This window comes from Toxotes jaculatrix, chromosome 9 (assembly GCF_017976425.1).
Source record: "Toxotes jaculatrix isolate fToxJac2 chromosome 9, fToxJac2.pri, whole genome shotgun sequence".
NCBI classification, from domain to species: domain Eukaryota; kingdom Metazoa; phylum Chordata; class Actinopteri; family Toxotidae; genus Toxotes; species Toxotes jaculatrix.
Window position 1 is genome coordinate 10,743,932 of NC_054402.1, and position 14,291 is coordinate 10,758,222.

The 14,291-nt window shown below is 43.0% G+C and overlaps 1 protein-coding gene across 1 annotated transcript in view; it reads right to left on the reverse strand.

The window, feature by feature from the left end:
• The window catches only part of map3k10 (mitogen-activated protein kinase kinase kinase 10), a 30,959-nt gene extending 17,664 nt beyond the window's left edge, over positions 1-13,295 (reverse strand). The window contains exon 1 of the mRNA XM_041047036.1: positions 10,344-13,295. Coding sequence (XP_040902970.1) covers positions 10,344-11,346 — 1,003 coding nt within the window. The 5' untranslated portion in view covers positions 11,347-13,295. The remainder of the gene's footprint in view (positions 1-10,343) is intronic.
• Positions 13,296-14,291: the final 996 nt, after the last annotated feature.

The window sequence follows — 14,291 nt, forward strand, 5'->3', positions numbered from 1 at the left end:
GGGGGGGGGGGGCAGAGGGGGGTTGAAGTCTGAGGATGAGGGATGGGGGAGGGGACAGAGAAGATGAGAGAGGAGGAAAGAGGCAAGAGAGGGAGAAAAATGGCAAGAGGGAAGAGAGATGCAGAAATGAGGGCAGAAGAGGAGAATGAAATATTGGGAGAAAGAAGCTGAAAAAGGGGGGAGATTCGTGCAGGAGGGTAAGAAAAGACAAGAAACAGAGCGAGATGGAGGAGAAAAGGCACAAGGACAAGTAGAAAGAAGGAAATAATGAGTGGATGAAAAGATGCGGGCAGCTAGAGGTAAAGAGAGATGACTGGAGGGAGAGCTTTTGTAATTTTCCTGGCAGCACATACCAGATGTCTTAGTACCTCAATAGGTCTCTCCATCTTTCTTCCTTTCTTTCACACATCTCCTCCCTCCATCTCTCAGGAGATTTCAAGCAGAGGAAGACATAAAGCGTCTCTCCAAACAGAAAAAAACATGCAAATTCTACAAAAACTTAACAGTGTGAAAAATTCAAACGGACAAATACATCAGATTTATGGCTTGACAACAAAACTGATGCTTCTCCATCACAACCGTTCAGTTTTGTTATCAAAAACTTATATAACTATACAAAAAATATATAACTGTGGTGACAGCTTCACTAAGACACTGCTGATAAGACTTTTGCTTATCACATCTGCTGCATTTAGAGCATCTTAGTAAATAAACAAGAATCAATTAAGGCGCAAGAAAAAAGGAAAAAAAAAAAGATGTTTCTTCCCGCTCCCCCATGCTTTGATGCTGAAGTTGTAATGAGTATGCTCCCATGTCATCGATACCCCAGCTTGGCTCTACTTGTACAACCACAGGCCATCAGGGCTCTAATCCTGAGCCACACAGTGGCACAGTTTCACCCTGCAGCCATTCACTTTGTCTTCACACAAACGCAGCTGCCAGATTCGTGTGACCAGGCAGCCTCTCTCTCAGAAGAGACGGAGGTATTAAATGAGTCGGCTTTCTCTTGGCTCTTTTTGCATAGAGTGTGCGTCTATGAGTGTGTGTGGTATGAAAAAAACTGATGTCTTACAGGGTGGGAATTCACAGAGAGGTTTGAGTTTTGTTTTTATTTCATGACTCCTTCAGTTTGGCAAAACCAAAATTGTTTTTATATGTACCACAACTGCAAAACATTGCTCTCTATGTCACAATAGAGATCAAAACAAATCTACTTCTCAATTTCAATGCTGGATCTTGTAATTTTAGGCGTTTCCGTCGACTTAAGAGGAAGGAAAAAAAAAAACTGTGTTTGTACCCCAAAACAATTTTGGGAAGTGTGGCTCTCTGACAGTGAAAGAATCACCTCATGTCTTGATCATTTTGCTGAATTTTATTTCCAACTAGGAGATGGACAAAAGTGTGGTTTTGTCATGAAGCATTCATCAAACATTAGAGTCTAATGAGCATGCTCTGATGAAGGCTGAATGACTGGCTTTATTAAATTTCTGAGTATAATTATTACCCCAAACTCACAGTTTTTCACTTGTTTTAAAGATTTTTTTTATTTTTATTAACTTTTAAAGATGGCAGCTGCAGAGGGTGTGATTGAGAAAACCAATAACACAATCATAAATTTGAGAAGCCTTGTCTGGTGCATGTACTTCATTTAACATTTATGAGTTCTGAATGAACCTGAGCTTTCGGTTGGTAGTTGGGGAATCAACTCAAGTGTACAAAATGACAACATGTTTATATGTCAAATCTCTCTAGTAGCAAATATAAATGATGAATAAATCATTATGTTCTAGTAATGACTCTTGTCTCCATACACTCCCAACATGCAGTGTGTTGTCTGTTGTCTGACTGAAGTGTCCTCCACTTGACCTCACAGTGAAAGTGGGTGAAGGACCTTTGGCTCGGGGGACACCCAGCGCCCTCTCTGCTTGGCCTGACTCCGCACACTCCGTGCCAGGATGCTGGCAAACAACAATGACCCTCTAACAGCAGAGTCAACGGCCACCAATCATACAACGGCACAGGAGGTGCCAGTGCAAGTGTGTTTTACTGTGTTTATCACTTTGTCTGCTGAAATGTATAGCTTTGCCCCTGTGTGCTTTTCTAACTGTGGTGGTGAGAAGCACAAAGTAACACTGTGTTGATATTCAGCTGCATCTTTCTGGAAAACATTTATCAGAAACTTTGACCTCTGAAACCAAAAGTCAATTGATAATCTAGAGTAAGAAGAATAACTCAAATCTGTTGTTTCTGTTGCTTGTTTTTTTTTTATGCTTTTTATATGCTACAGATCAATATCAATGTGATGTGTTTGAAGCCAAAACTGTTACTCAGCTGTATTATGAGATTTATAATGTACAGAAACATACAACATGACGATGTGTAAATGTGTGTCAGTATGCTTGGCAGGTCCACGGGGAGTTTGAGCTGCACTGCAGTAAAGAGAGTAGAGAGTCGTTGCTGTTAACTGGCTCCAAATCCACTTTTTATTGACCAGTGGAGAAAATAATCGTGATGTGTGTTTGTGTGTGTATGAGTTTGTGGGCGCATGCATGTGTATTCATTAGTAATCATGGAGCCATTGACTGGTGTCACTGTTCGGTTTAACTGTGTCACTGTAGCACTCTCTCTGTCTCTCACTCACAGAGACAGACTGAAACTCAGCAGCCTTCCCTTCTGACAGCGAGGCGATTCAAACATCTGTTAGCAGCGTGGCCGAGTTCACACGATGCCAGAGCACTGAGCACAGTCCAAAGTCCTTCTAACAATCCACACTCGGACACACTGTTTTACTGGAGTTAGTTTCTGATCAAGGACAGTAATGTCCCCTCCGTCCCCTAATATGCTTTGTCATCTATTACTGTCTCTGTTACTGACTCTCTGAATCCCTTTTTATAACCCCCTAGAAGGCTGGCTAAACTTGTTGTATTTAGGTGTATGTTGTAAGTAAATGTCAAGAACAATAGCAGTAATGAGAGAAAGAGTGTAGCCAAGAAACAGTAAAATCAGGCCTTACTGAATGCACCCTATATCATGTTTAGAGGCAGCACTGAGATAAGGCAGCTATCAGTGAAGAGTTTCAGACTCTCACAGGTTATCTCTCAGCCGGTGCCACAGTCAGAATAATACTGTGACTCTAAAATGAAGTACTAACTAACTGATCATGAGGCAGTGACACCAAAGCCTGATTTTTTGCAAACATTTGATGGTTGAAACAGTGGAAAAATAAACTCAATTGGAGCTGCAGTGCAGATACTGAACCTCAACATGACATGACATCTGAATGGATATTGCCAACATAGAAAAAAAAAAAAATCTCTTCCAGAAAAGGACAAAAACATCACTGCTGGGTGTTTTTGTGGCCGCTTTTTTTAACCACTGAATTTTAGGTGAATTTGTTGCTTTAAGGGAGATGAGACTAAGAGTCTACAGCCACACTGGTGAGGCTGGACTTTGAGCCAAACGTTAATATCAGCATGCTAACATGATCACAGTTACCATGGTAACATGGTGATGTTTAGTAGAAATAATGTTATTTTGTTTAGCATGTTACCATGCTAACATCTGCTAATTAGCGCTAAGCACAGCATTTCTAGGCGTTTTCTGGAACAGACCAGGGAAAGCTCTGTTCACAGTTACTTTAGCAGGTTTACAGGTGTCCTTGAGAAAAGAAGAAAAGATTTTGTTTGCTACATGATTTATGTGAAACTGAAGACAATCCAGTTCATGTTTTATTACTTGTTAAATGATGATTTAACGGCTACACTATTTAGTAACGTCCTTCATACTGATGAATTCTTCTGGATTAATCGTTCTAAGAAACCTGGGGACATAAGATAAATGGGACAGAAGATAAAAGTATTTGTCACAGTTTTTGGGCATTTTTTTTTTTTGGTCCTGTAAGTCCATATGGGTTGGGCACTTGTACGTTCATGACAATAAATAACTAAGTAGCTGAAGTTGACAGGAATGTCATTAGTTATTTGATCATACAGGAAAGCGTTGGGCAGACCAAAACTCTGACCTGATCATGGAACCATATGAAAAGTTAAGGTTTCACCAAAGTTATTAAAATTTATCCTGATGAAGGCTTGAATGTCTATATTAGATTTCATGGAAATCCATCTAATAGTTGCAGACATATTTCAATAAATCTCACAAATGTCAGCCTGCTGCAAGATGTTTTGGAAACACTCTGCTACATCTGCTGTTATTCCAGATGTCACTATAAAGATTTTATATAGTGGTCAGATCGTTACCTATTACAAACCCTATATATGCCAGTCTTCATACAGCTACAACTGTTATATAATTTGTGCATTTGACTGTGTTGGTATAAAGAGGCTTACAGTACAGACAGACACCGACACTGAAAAACGGCAGCCTACAGTCCATGATGGATGTTAGCCTTAATCTGTAGCCGGTTGAAAAAGAAGAATGGTTTGACCTCCTCTCAAATTGGCCTTACGCTTCTCCCTATCCCTGCCTTCATCCCTCCCTCCTTCCCTCCCCCATCCATCTCTCCATTCCCTTTCCCAACCGAGCCTCCAGGGCTTTCTCTACAGCCACTACATTCCCTGTTCTACCCATCCTGCCTTGCTTCCATCCATCTCTCTGCTCTGTCATTCACAGCCTACAGTCACCCCTTGCTGCCTCAATCTCCCATCCTTCGCCCCCCATCCCCCCTGCAGTGACTCCTGCCATTGTGAGCCCTGCTCTCGCTCTGTCTTGGGCTGCTGTGTGAGAATGGGGTCATTGTTGCTCTGTTGCAGCGTTTGCATGAGTGTGTGTCTATGTCTATGTTCGTGTGTGTGATAGTAGGAGTGTGAGTTCTCTGCCCCAGCGCCAGCATGTCCTGCTGTCCGACCTCCATACGCACACAGGCCTACATACTCGCTGCACATGCACTGAGCTTGGAAACATGTCCAATTAAACACAAATTAAAACATAGCCTGTTGTTCTTTAATCCAGTTTTAAAGCTTCAGATTGGTTTACCCTAAAATATTCTTAAACTTTATCCTCTAATCCTTACATAATTTAAGACAGTTTGGTACTTTAATCTAAATTCACTGGCATAACATTTTGTAATGTGCGGTATATGAAGTTATTTTAGTGAAATGTAACTTTTCCAGCTGAAAATGTTTATTTAGCTTTTCATTTGATTCAGTAAGCTAGATGACAGTTAGACCTGGCAGTTAGCTAGTGGGTATAAATATTATGTGTGAACTAGTTTGTGTTGTGCAACCTATTGTTATTTATCGATGCCTACATCTTCAGTTAGTAACACTTACATTAGCTCAGTAACAAGGATTTTACTGAAACAAGATTTTAAGCAGGGCAAGTGCAGCAATAGTTTGGTAATTTACATGGAATTTAAACTTATTTTTTTGTCTGTATGCTTGCCTGCTTTGGTTAATGAACCTGAGACCTTGCTGTCAAAACTGAAACAAACCTATGCCCTCAATCAATAGGAAAATGAAACCATATCCATACATAACATACATGCATATCATTCCTCAAACCCACGCCTATGAAATACTCCCACTCCTCAGTCCAAAAGACTCTGGTGTGATACCGGTTTCTTCTTCTCTATTTGTGCCCTTTTCCTTCTATTGCAAACTCCCACTAGTCCAGTTAGTCACAGTCTCAGCCTCCACCACTCTGTCTCTCTGAGGGATTATCAGCCAGCACTGGCCACCACTCTAATCCTTTCCTCAACAGACTCACTCTTATACTCTCACACGAACAGCCAGACACAAGCTTTTCAATGACAGCGACAATATGACATATCTTGCCTTGCTAATCTGTTAAGTAGCTATTACAGCACTTGTGTGCAATGCTGTTGTTGATGTCATGGTCACTAGTTTCACTCATCAACCAACAGAAAAAAAAGAAAACCAAAGAAATTGTAGTTTCAATAAATGAAAATTTGTAAGAAACTACTCAAGCTATGAGCAATAGCATATTTGGCAAGCCTGCTTCGAGACACAGGGCTCCCACTATTCAGATGATTGTTGACTGTGTAAACATGGCTTCCATTTGAAGCTACATGAGTCAAAACAGCAGATAATGTCAACTTCACTCAGTCTTTATAGTGTGTGTCCATTAGTCTCTGCATTCACGTTTAAACATCACAGAAACCTTCATCGTGGACCATAAAACTACCATCTATAGTGGCACTCATTTGTTTTATTAGCTGCTGAATAAAGTGGGGGACATGATATATAGCATGTGCTCAAGGGGAAAGATAAATATTAGATATGTATATTAATGTCCACAGTGAGGCATAGTGTGAGGTATAAGAGCAGGAAACAGGTAGAGATAGGGGCTGGCCCTGAGTCTGGATGTTGTTAGCAACAAGTGATCAGCTCACCTGTATTGTCTTACCTGCAGCTGACTCACAGCCTCTACAGAGCTCTACACAAAGTGTCAGTGACGCTCAGTGAATTTAATAGGAACTATGACTCAGTCTTGATATCCTGGCAGAGGAAATGAAACAGATGTGTTGACAAAACAATCTCAACTCAAGGATACTTTCTTGCTTGTTCTGGAGCTTTTGACCGTATAGAATGGAAGCTGTAGTAAAAAATTCCATAACTGCGATTATCTACTGGCCTTTTCATCCATGTTTAAAAGTAAATCCACAGACCTAAATGAGGACTGCCTGGTATGGTCAAAAGGACCTTGAGTTGAGATTGTTCTGCCAGCTGCTGTTTTCAAGGTCAAGAATGAACTGTACAGCTCAGGGTGATATCTGTGTATAATTTGTTGTTACTATGGCATTTTATCAAGAGCTTAAATTGTTAATGATGAAAATAAATTCAAATCCAATTATTAATAACCACTTACAGGGACCCACTGGCTACAACCTTTGTCGCAGATGATTCCCTATCTCACCTTTCACAGATGTCCCATCACCTCTCTACTGTCACTGTCCAGTAAAGGCTCAAATGCCCAAACAAATAAGTAACCAGTCACAAACCTTCATAACTGGAGCTGAGCTATAGGTGACAGATATGTCAGGTTGGGAAATACAAATAAAGCCAAATAATACCGATGGCTATTAGTGTTTTTAAAGGAAATGTAAATACAAGAGTTTCAAATAAATTACTATTAGTTATATGGATAATGATTAATGGGGGGGGGGGGGGTGTCCCAGATCCCTGGTCCCGGGTCAAATACAAACCGTGGACATTGCGGCTATGTGGAATGCACTGTAACCATTCTTCCACCAGGGCACTCCCCTTGTCCCATATTATATCAATGTACTGTATCTGTCTTGTCTACAGTGATCCATCCTTTCTACGAGCTTTAATCCCATGTGTCAATCGAGCAATGAAGGAGGACTGGTGCCCTATGCTTTGAGAAACTAGAGGCTGATCCAGGATCAGAGTGACAGGTAAGGCATGACCACGGGGGCAATGACCTGCCAACCCACAAACAAGCTGTGACATCACTCTAAGGAGGTCATGGTAATCAGATTATCCCCTGATACACAAACTCCCTCGCTCACTCGCCACTGCAACAGCAACACTGAGTGCGCAGAAACACACATGCTCACAGACACGCCTTGAAAAACGTCAAATGGGGATGGGATAATTTTAGAAGAAAGCATCTGAGTGAGCCAAAAATAAAACTCCCTGTGTTGTAAAAAATTTCCACAAAGCTTCAAACACACATTCACTCTTTGAGCAGCAGTGTCACGTTTTGCCATGATGAATTCCGAATTCCTCGGTGGGAGAACGAAGACTGTTTGCTGAGCGCAAAGGCCGGCTGATGGAAGACAGAGGAGAAGCTCGGGGGCCTGAGCTGCTCAGTAACCGCAGTGATGCCAAGTGGTCGGCGGTTTGAAGAGGACACCTGAGACCAGTGCACCTGGACAATGAGCTGAGGTGTAACCCTAAACTGAGATGAACCGCTGTTTATCCCCCACGCTCTCCTTCTCTTGTTCTTTCCCATCAGTCTCCTCTCTCGCTTCATACATCTCAGCTCTCTCTGGTCCCCAAGCTTATTTTCTCTCCACAACCTGATCTATTCCACCCTGTTATTCTCCCAATCTTTTGACTCACAACCTCTCTCCTCTGTCTCTGTTTTCTGACGCTTTCCCCTTCTAGGCATCGCTGGGCTAATGCAAACAGCTCTCAGTGTGAGTGTGACTCATTTAATCACATACTTAATGATCAGCACCCACACATTTTCAGTGAGATTTGTCATTCAAAGGGAAAACAGGGTCCAAGCACTTCCTGAGACATTCCTGCATTTCTTCAGTTGCTATTTTAACACACAATACTCTAAATTGTTGGGCTGACATTTTGCGCAGCAGCTGACAGCGGCTAGCAGCTGTATGACTCAGTGACACAGAAGCAGTACCCATGTCACCATGGAAAGGCAGCGTTATGGCGTTGTTGCCAAGGCTCTGCTGTCCAATGCGCATCTGATCCCTCATCATTACTGTTGGTGCCATGCAGGGAGGAGGGAGAGGCAAGAGATGGGAACAGGGTATGCATGTTTGAGAGTCAGACATGATCAAAAAGTGGGAAACTCAAAAAGACCAAGTGAAGGATTGAGGATTAGGAGACATTTCGGTCGATCAGCGCTGAGTGAGAGCTACACTCTCTTCTACTGTCTCTGTCTTTGAAAGGCCCTTAGTCAGCATCCTGCACACTCCACCCATATTTATACACTCCCTCCCCCATCACTCATTTCACTTTGGATAAACACACATAGTCTGACCTGCACGTATATATACACACACACACAAATGCACTTAAGATGCTCTCTGTGTATTATTTCTTTGATGCACCAACAACTGCAACTGCGTCTTTAAACAGCAAGTAGCACAAAGGACCAAAAATAGCACACTGAGTTGCAGAGCAGAACTGCTCTCCTTCAGGAGGGGAGGAAAGAGGAGGAGGAGGAAGAGGAAAGGCAGGAGGAGGTGGAGAGAAAGATGACAGGGAAAAGATGGCAGAGGGAGACCAGTTCTTCAGGACTTAGGCCTCCCTGCTGTGCTTAATTTAAGTTTCTCATCCAGCGTCAGCTCTCCTAAAACCTCACATTGTACGCTGGAATTCAGTGACAACAGCTGATAATCACATTTCTGCAGTGTCATTAAATGATTAGGAGAAGGCTTAATATTTGTACATTAATAACTGTCCACTTATTAGTCCCCGTGGATTTCTCGTATTTGGCAATCCATCACTGTATGGACAAAGTAACAGTTGTGACCACAAATCAAGCATCAAAAACAAACAGGTCAATATTAGAAATGGGACAGTAAGTCAATTCAGCAACATACTGAACTATTTGCAATTGTTTATTAATACAGGTGTTACTAGTAAAAGGTATTAGTCTTCTTCTGTTTTGTTCTTAAATACTATAAATTATTGATTCATGCTGTTTGTTTCCACCTTTTTCCAGTCTTTATGTTAAGATAAACTGTCTCCTGGCTATAACTTCATGTTTTCCATACAGATATGAAAGTGGTATCAATATTCTCATCTAACGATTGGCAAGAAAGAGAATGTGTTTTTTCACCCACCAGCAAATAACCCAGCTTATAACCCACAATAAAACCACAAAAGTGAGGTTGGTTTTTGTATGAATGAAATAAACAAGATACAACACGTTAATTAGTAATCTTTGTCTCCTTTGGACAGAGGCAGGCTAGCTGTTTCCCACTGTCTCCTGTCTTTGTGCTCAGCTATGCTAACTGCCCCCCGGTTATAATGTTCAGTTTTTCTTGAGTCTCTTTTTAGAGAGTTTTTAAAAATAATGCATACTGCAGCTGTATTTTGTGTATTTGGGTCTATATTACCAATGTGATACCTCGTATATACCTGGTGTTTGACCCCATCTATTCTGCTGGAGTTAGATGATACCTACAGAGGGTTGAGCATGAAGTTTCAGTACTGACCTTGGAAATTGTAATGTGTGATCATGTGTCCATATTTAGGTCCTGTGATAACAACTGAAACATCTTCATGACAGCTGAATAAACCAATGAATATCATGAGATGTGGCTGAGAGCTCTTGAAAATTTCCTGTATGTGGACACTGTGGTAAGAACTGAGCGGTGTTACAATTACAAATGTTTCTGGCATGACAAAAACAGCTCAGACCAAAACATTGTAATAAAAGGTGTTGGCATATCTCATGTCTCAAGTTTTAGAAAGAAAACTGGTTTAGGTTTGTTGAAACAGAACCTTTGGCCCCTTGACCTTGAAGTATGTGCTTCACCTCCCACAACAACTCCTCTTCAATTTTTATTAAACTGCAAGAATCAGATATTAGCATACATTTGACTTATTTGCGGAGAAGATATACTACACTTTTGCAGTACTTACTATTGCTGGATTTCAGGTCTCTGTGGATGATAGGTACGAATGCCTGATTGTGCAGATAGTCCATCCCTGTGGCAATCTGGACCGCCCAGTTCACCAGAACCCTCGGGGGAACCTTCTTTCCGGCCAGGGCCCGGTTCAGAGCCCCTCCTCTGGCATACTCCATCACCAGGCACAGGTTGGGCTCCCGCAGACAGACCCCACGGAGTGCGATTATGTTGGGGTGCCGGAGCATCCAGAATAGCCTGGCCTCCTGCCGTACGCTTTCTGCTGTGGCACTAATATCCTCATCAGGGTCCTGCCTGGCAGCCTTTACTGCTACTTCCTCTCTCCGCCACACTCCTTTGTATACTTTCCCAAACCCGCCAGCTCCTATCACTTCCTCCAGGAGCAGTTCTGAGAAGTCTATCTCCAAAGGGCATTCACCCACCCCGCCTGCCACCAGCCCTCCTGCAGTCAGCTGCTGGTAGCTGGCAGCGTCCCCCCTCGTGACGTAGTTGCTTGGAAAGATACCCACCTTGTCCTGGATCTTGCCTGTCCACCAACCCTCATCCCCAGACACTTTGGAGTCTTTGGAGAGAACCTCAAGAAGGTCCCCACGCCGCAGGGTTAACTCCTCATCTGCTGTGGCCTCATAGTCGAACACTGCCGTCCAATAGGGGTTGGGATTGTTGGCCCCACAGCGGTGACCAGGGTGGGAGTCTGGGGAGCCGGAGGAAGAGATGGTGGAGGAGTTCCAGCTGCTACCATTCTCCACCTGCACAACCGGAGCCGGAAACATTGGCGGTGGAGGGGTCATATTAGGGGGCATGGAGGAGGAGGAGGTAGTAGAAGAGGGGGGCCCAGGCGGGATTAGGCAAGGGGGAGGTGGGGAGCAGCAGCCCCCACAGCTGGTGCAGGACAGGGGGGCTGCTGTGCTGCTCGCTCTGCCGTATGGGTTCATGGCAGCCTGACTGCTGTTTGACGCTGTCGGCCTGCCCTCTGTCAACTCAGGCACAAAATCCATACAGGGCCCATCGACTGAGACGCGGTGTCCTCGACCACCAGCAGGGGGGAGAGGGGATCAGAGGATCAGAGAGCTGCAACTGCTCTGCCCCATCACCACATCTCGCTGTTGAAAGTGTGCCAAATCCTGTCACCGGTTGCTGCTGTGCTGTTGCTACGCAGTGTGTAAGTAACATGTATTCCCAAAGGCAAGTTCGTTCAGGGACAATGTACATCAGGTCAAACAATGACTCTCAGCAGAGCAGATCCATGAGTGTTACACCCCTAAAACCTAATTGATTGTTTCCACAATTGTGTCTTTTAAACAGCTGCCACAGCCTCTCACATGAGACCTGAATGTGTGTTTATCTAAGAAGCAGCAGGTCTGATGAAATCCTTTGTAAAGATACCTTCAGTCTGATGAGTTCCTGATCACAGACCAACTGTGAAATCAAGTCCACACATTATTTCTCTCTCTGTTCTCTCAATTCTGCCTACAGCTAATAAACCAGTTACATACTTGTTATGAATTTTCTACATTGCTGTTCATATGAATTTAACAAAAGCGAAATCAGGGCTCATGGTGCCTTTATAGGTTTGAATCTCTTGGTCTAATAAATACATAACCTTTGTTGTAGTTAATATCATCCCATTGAGAACCGGTGTCTTCACTCTGAAAGCTTCAGAGAGACTCGGAGTTGATCATGAAAACCACAACTGATTGTCAGATTAATTTTAGTATGGAATATAGACTATTCAAGGAGCCAATAAAAACCGCAGTCTGTGTTTGAGCTGACTGAAATCCTCTGAGCAGGGGTCCTCATTATTTCTCATCCAGCCCGGCGTAGACGCACCTCCCCCGCCAGCCATCTCCATGAGTATGGGCTGTTTTCTCTTCTATATTATGCTTGGAAAATATCCGCGGATATTCGCCCTACATCCCGACAAGCCGGTCCAGGCTAAATCCTACATGCATGGCCACTCATGAGCCGGTTCAGCGTCCCTGAATAGCCTTTACCGAAAAGGCCCCGTCCATTTTAAGACAGCTGGGGAATTACAGAAACAAGCCGACGGCAAGGCAGCAGGTATTCAATACAGAGCTGTAAAGTGGCACCATGTACAGCATCCAGCCAAGTCTGAATACAACAAACCCGCCTCCGTGTCTGTGCAGCGGCCTGGTTCAGTCGCCTCTGATGGGCTACATTTGGGATGGAGACGAGTCCTCGATTAGAAAAGAAACTCTTGGGCACCGAGGATAGCGAAGGGATGCCAGCATTTCTCATTATCCTGCTGCTTTCCCAGCACGCATGGTAGTTCCAGATCATCAATCAATAGTCTTGAGGCGAAGGGGTGTGTTTTAAATGTCCGCGACTTCTTTAGGAAAGAAAGAAAACAGCCCGTGGCAATAAGGTGGAAAATATTGTCAACGAAGGCTTGCATGGAGGCATTGCTGCATTACAGTATCACTGATCCGAGTGGACAAGATTAAATAATGCGATGAAGAGATCCACTCCGGCTCCATGTTGCCTTCATCAACAGATCGACAGCCCCTCTTATTATTACCATTATATTACTATTATTATTATTATTATTACTATTATTATGATGATTATTATTATGTACTGTAATTAATTATGCGCGTAAAATGTTGTAGGTATCCAGTCCCAGCTTGCGTCTTCCGTCCTCCGTCCCAAACAGCCGAAACAGCTTTATTTTAATACGTAAACTGTTAGCGTTTACTATAACCTAACCTGGACACTGACAGCAGCAATATCCACCGACATCGTCGCATGGGCGTGTGGTTGCATCCGAGTAACAAGGACCATCAAGGGCCGTAACCCAGTTTGGCGACAAATTAAAACGCTCCCGGGGGTCCCTGTTGTTACTGCTCAGCCAGCTGTCCGGGTGTCCACCGCATTCAAACAGGCTTTTCCTCCTAAAAGACGTGACATTTCGAGCACCGAGCTGTCAGTCTGTGGGCTGACTTCGCATCCAAATACACCGGGGTGCAGTTCACGTACGTGGGGACAAGTGCTACTTCTTTCACTGATGTACATATCATAGGGATGGTTGTGGCACGCAGGATGTTTGCGCACTTACTCCCAGCACATGCGAGCAGATCAGGGTGCAGCTCAGCGTGCAGGGCGGAGACAAGCACATCACAGTCTGTTGGAACGAGACTAGGCTGTGCTGGTGGTGGTGAGGGTGTGCTGGAGCACTGTGGGTAATGCAGTCTCCGAGGGCTCTCCTGCTGACCTACATCATTCTGGCAGCTGATATAACTAAATAATTTACAGTATTAAGGAAAGGGATGAGCAGGGGTGGAAGGTATTTACTCAAGTTGGCTATTGTACTTAAATACAAATCTGAGATACTTTACTTTAGTATTTCTATTTTATGCTGCTTTCTACTTCACCACATTTCAGAGGCAAATATTGCAGTTTTCTCTCCACTACATTTTTTTTGATAACTTTAGTTGCCGATCCAGATTAATGATACAAAACGTTATCAACAAATAAATAATGATTTATTACTATAGATTAAGATAAGACTTTATTGATCCCTAGCATTATATAAGGTGACTGGAATTAGCTTTACCAGGTGCAAAATTAAAGTGACCTGTACATAAAAGCATCAATAATTATAATCCAATAATATAATATATGTATATATGTATACAATTTCTTTTGTGCCTTTACTTAAATAAAACTTTGAAGACAGGAGTTTTTCTGTGGTATTACTGCTTTTACTCAAAATATCAGTGCGCCTCCTCCACCACTGAGGCTGTGTCATCAAAGACATAGTGCAGTGCGTTTCCCTGTTGCATGAAGAGTACGATTTGTTTGGCAATACCTACACTCCACTGCAATAACAGACAGACAGTAATACACTGGAATGTAATGTAATGATAGAGTCATTCTTTATATTCTCACTGGAACATTTAGCTTCTTTTTTGTCTCCCCACAT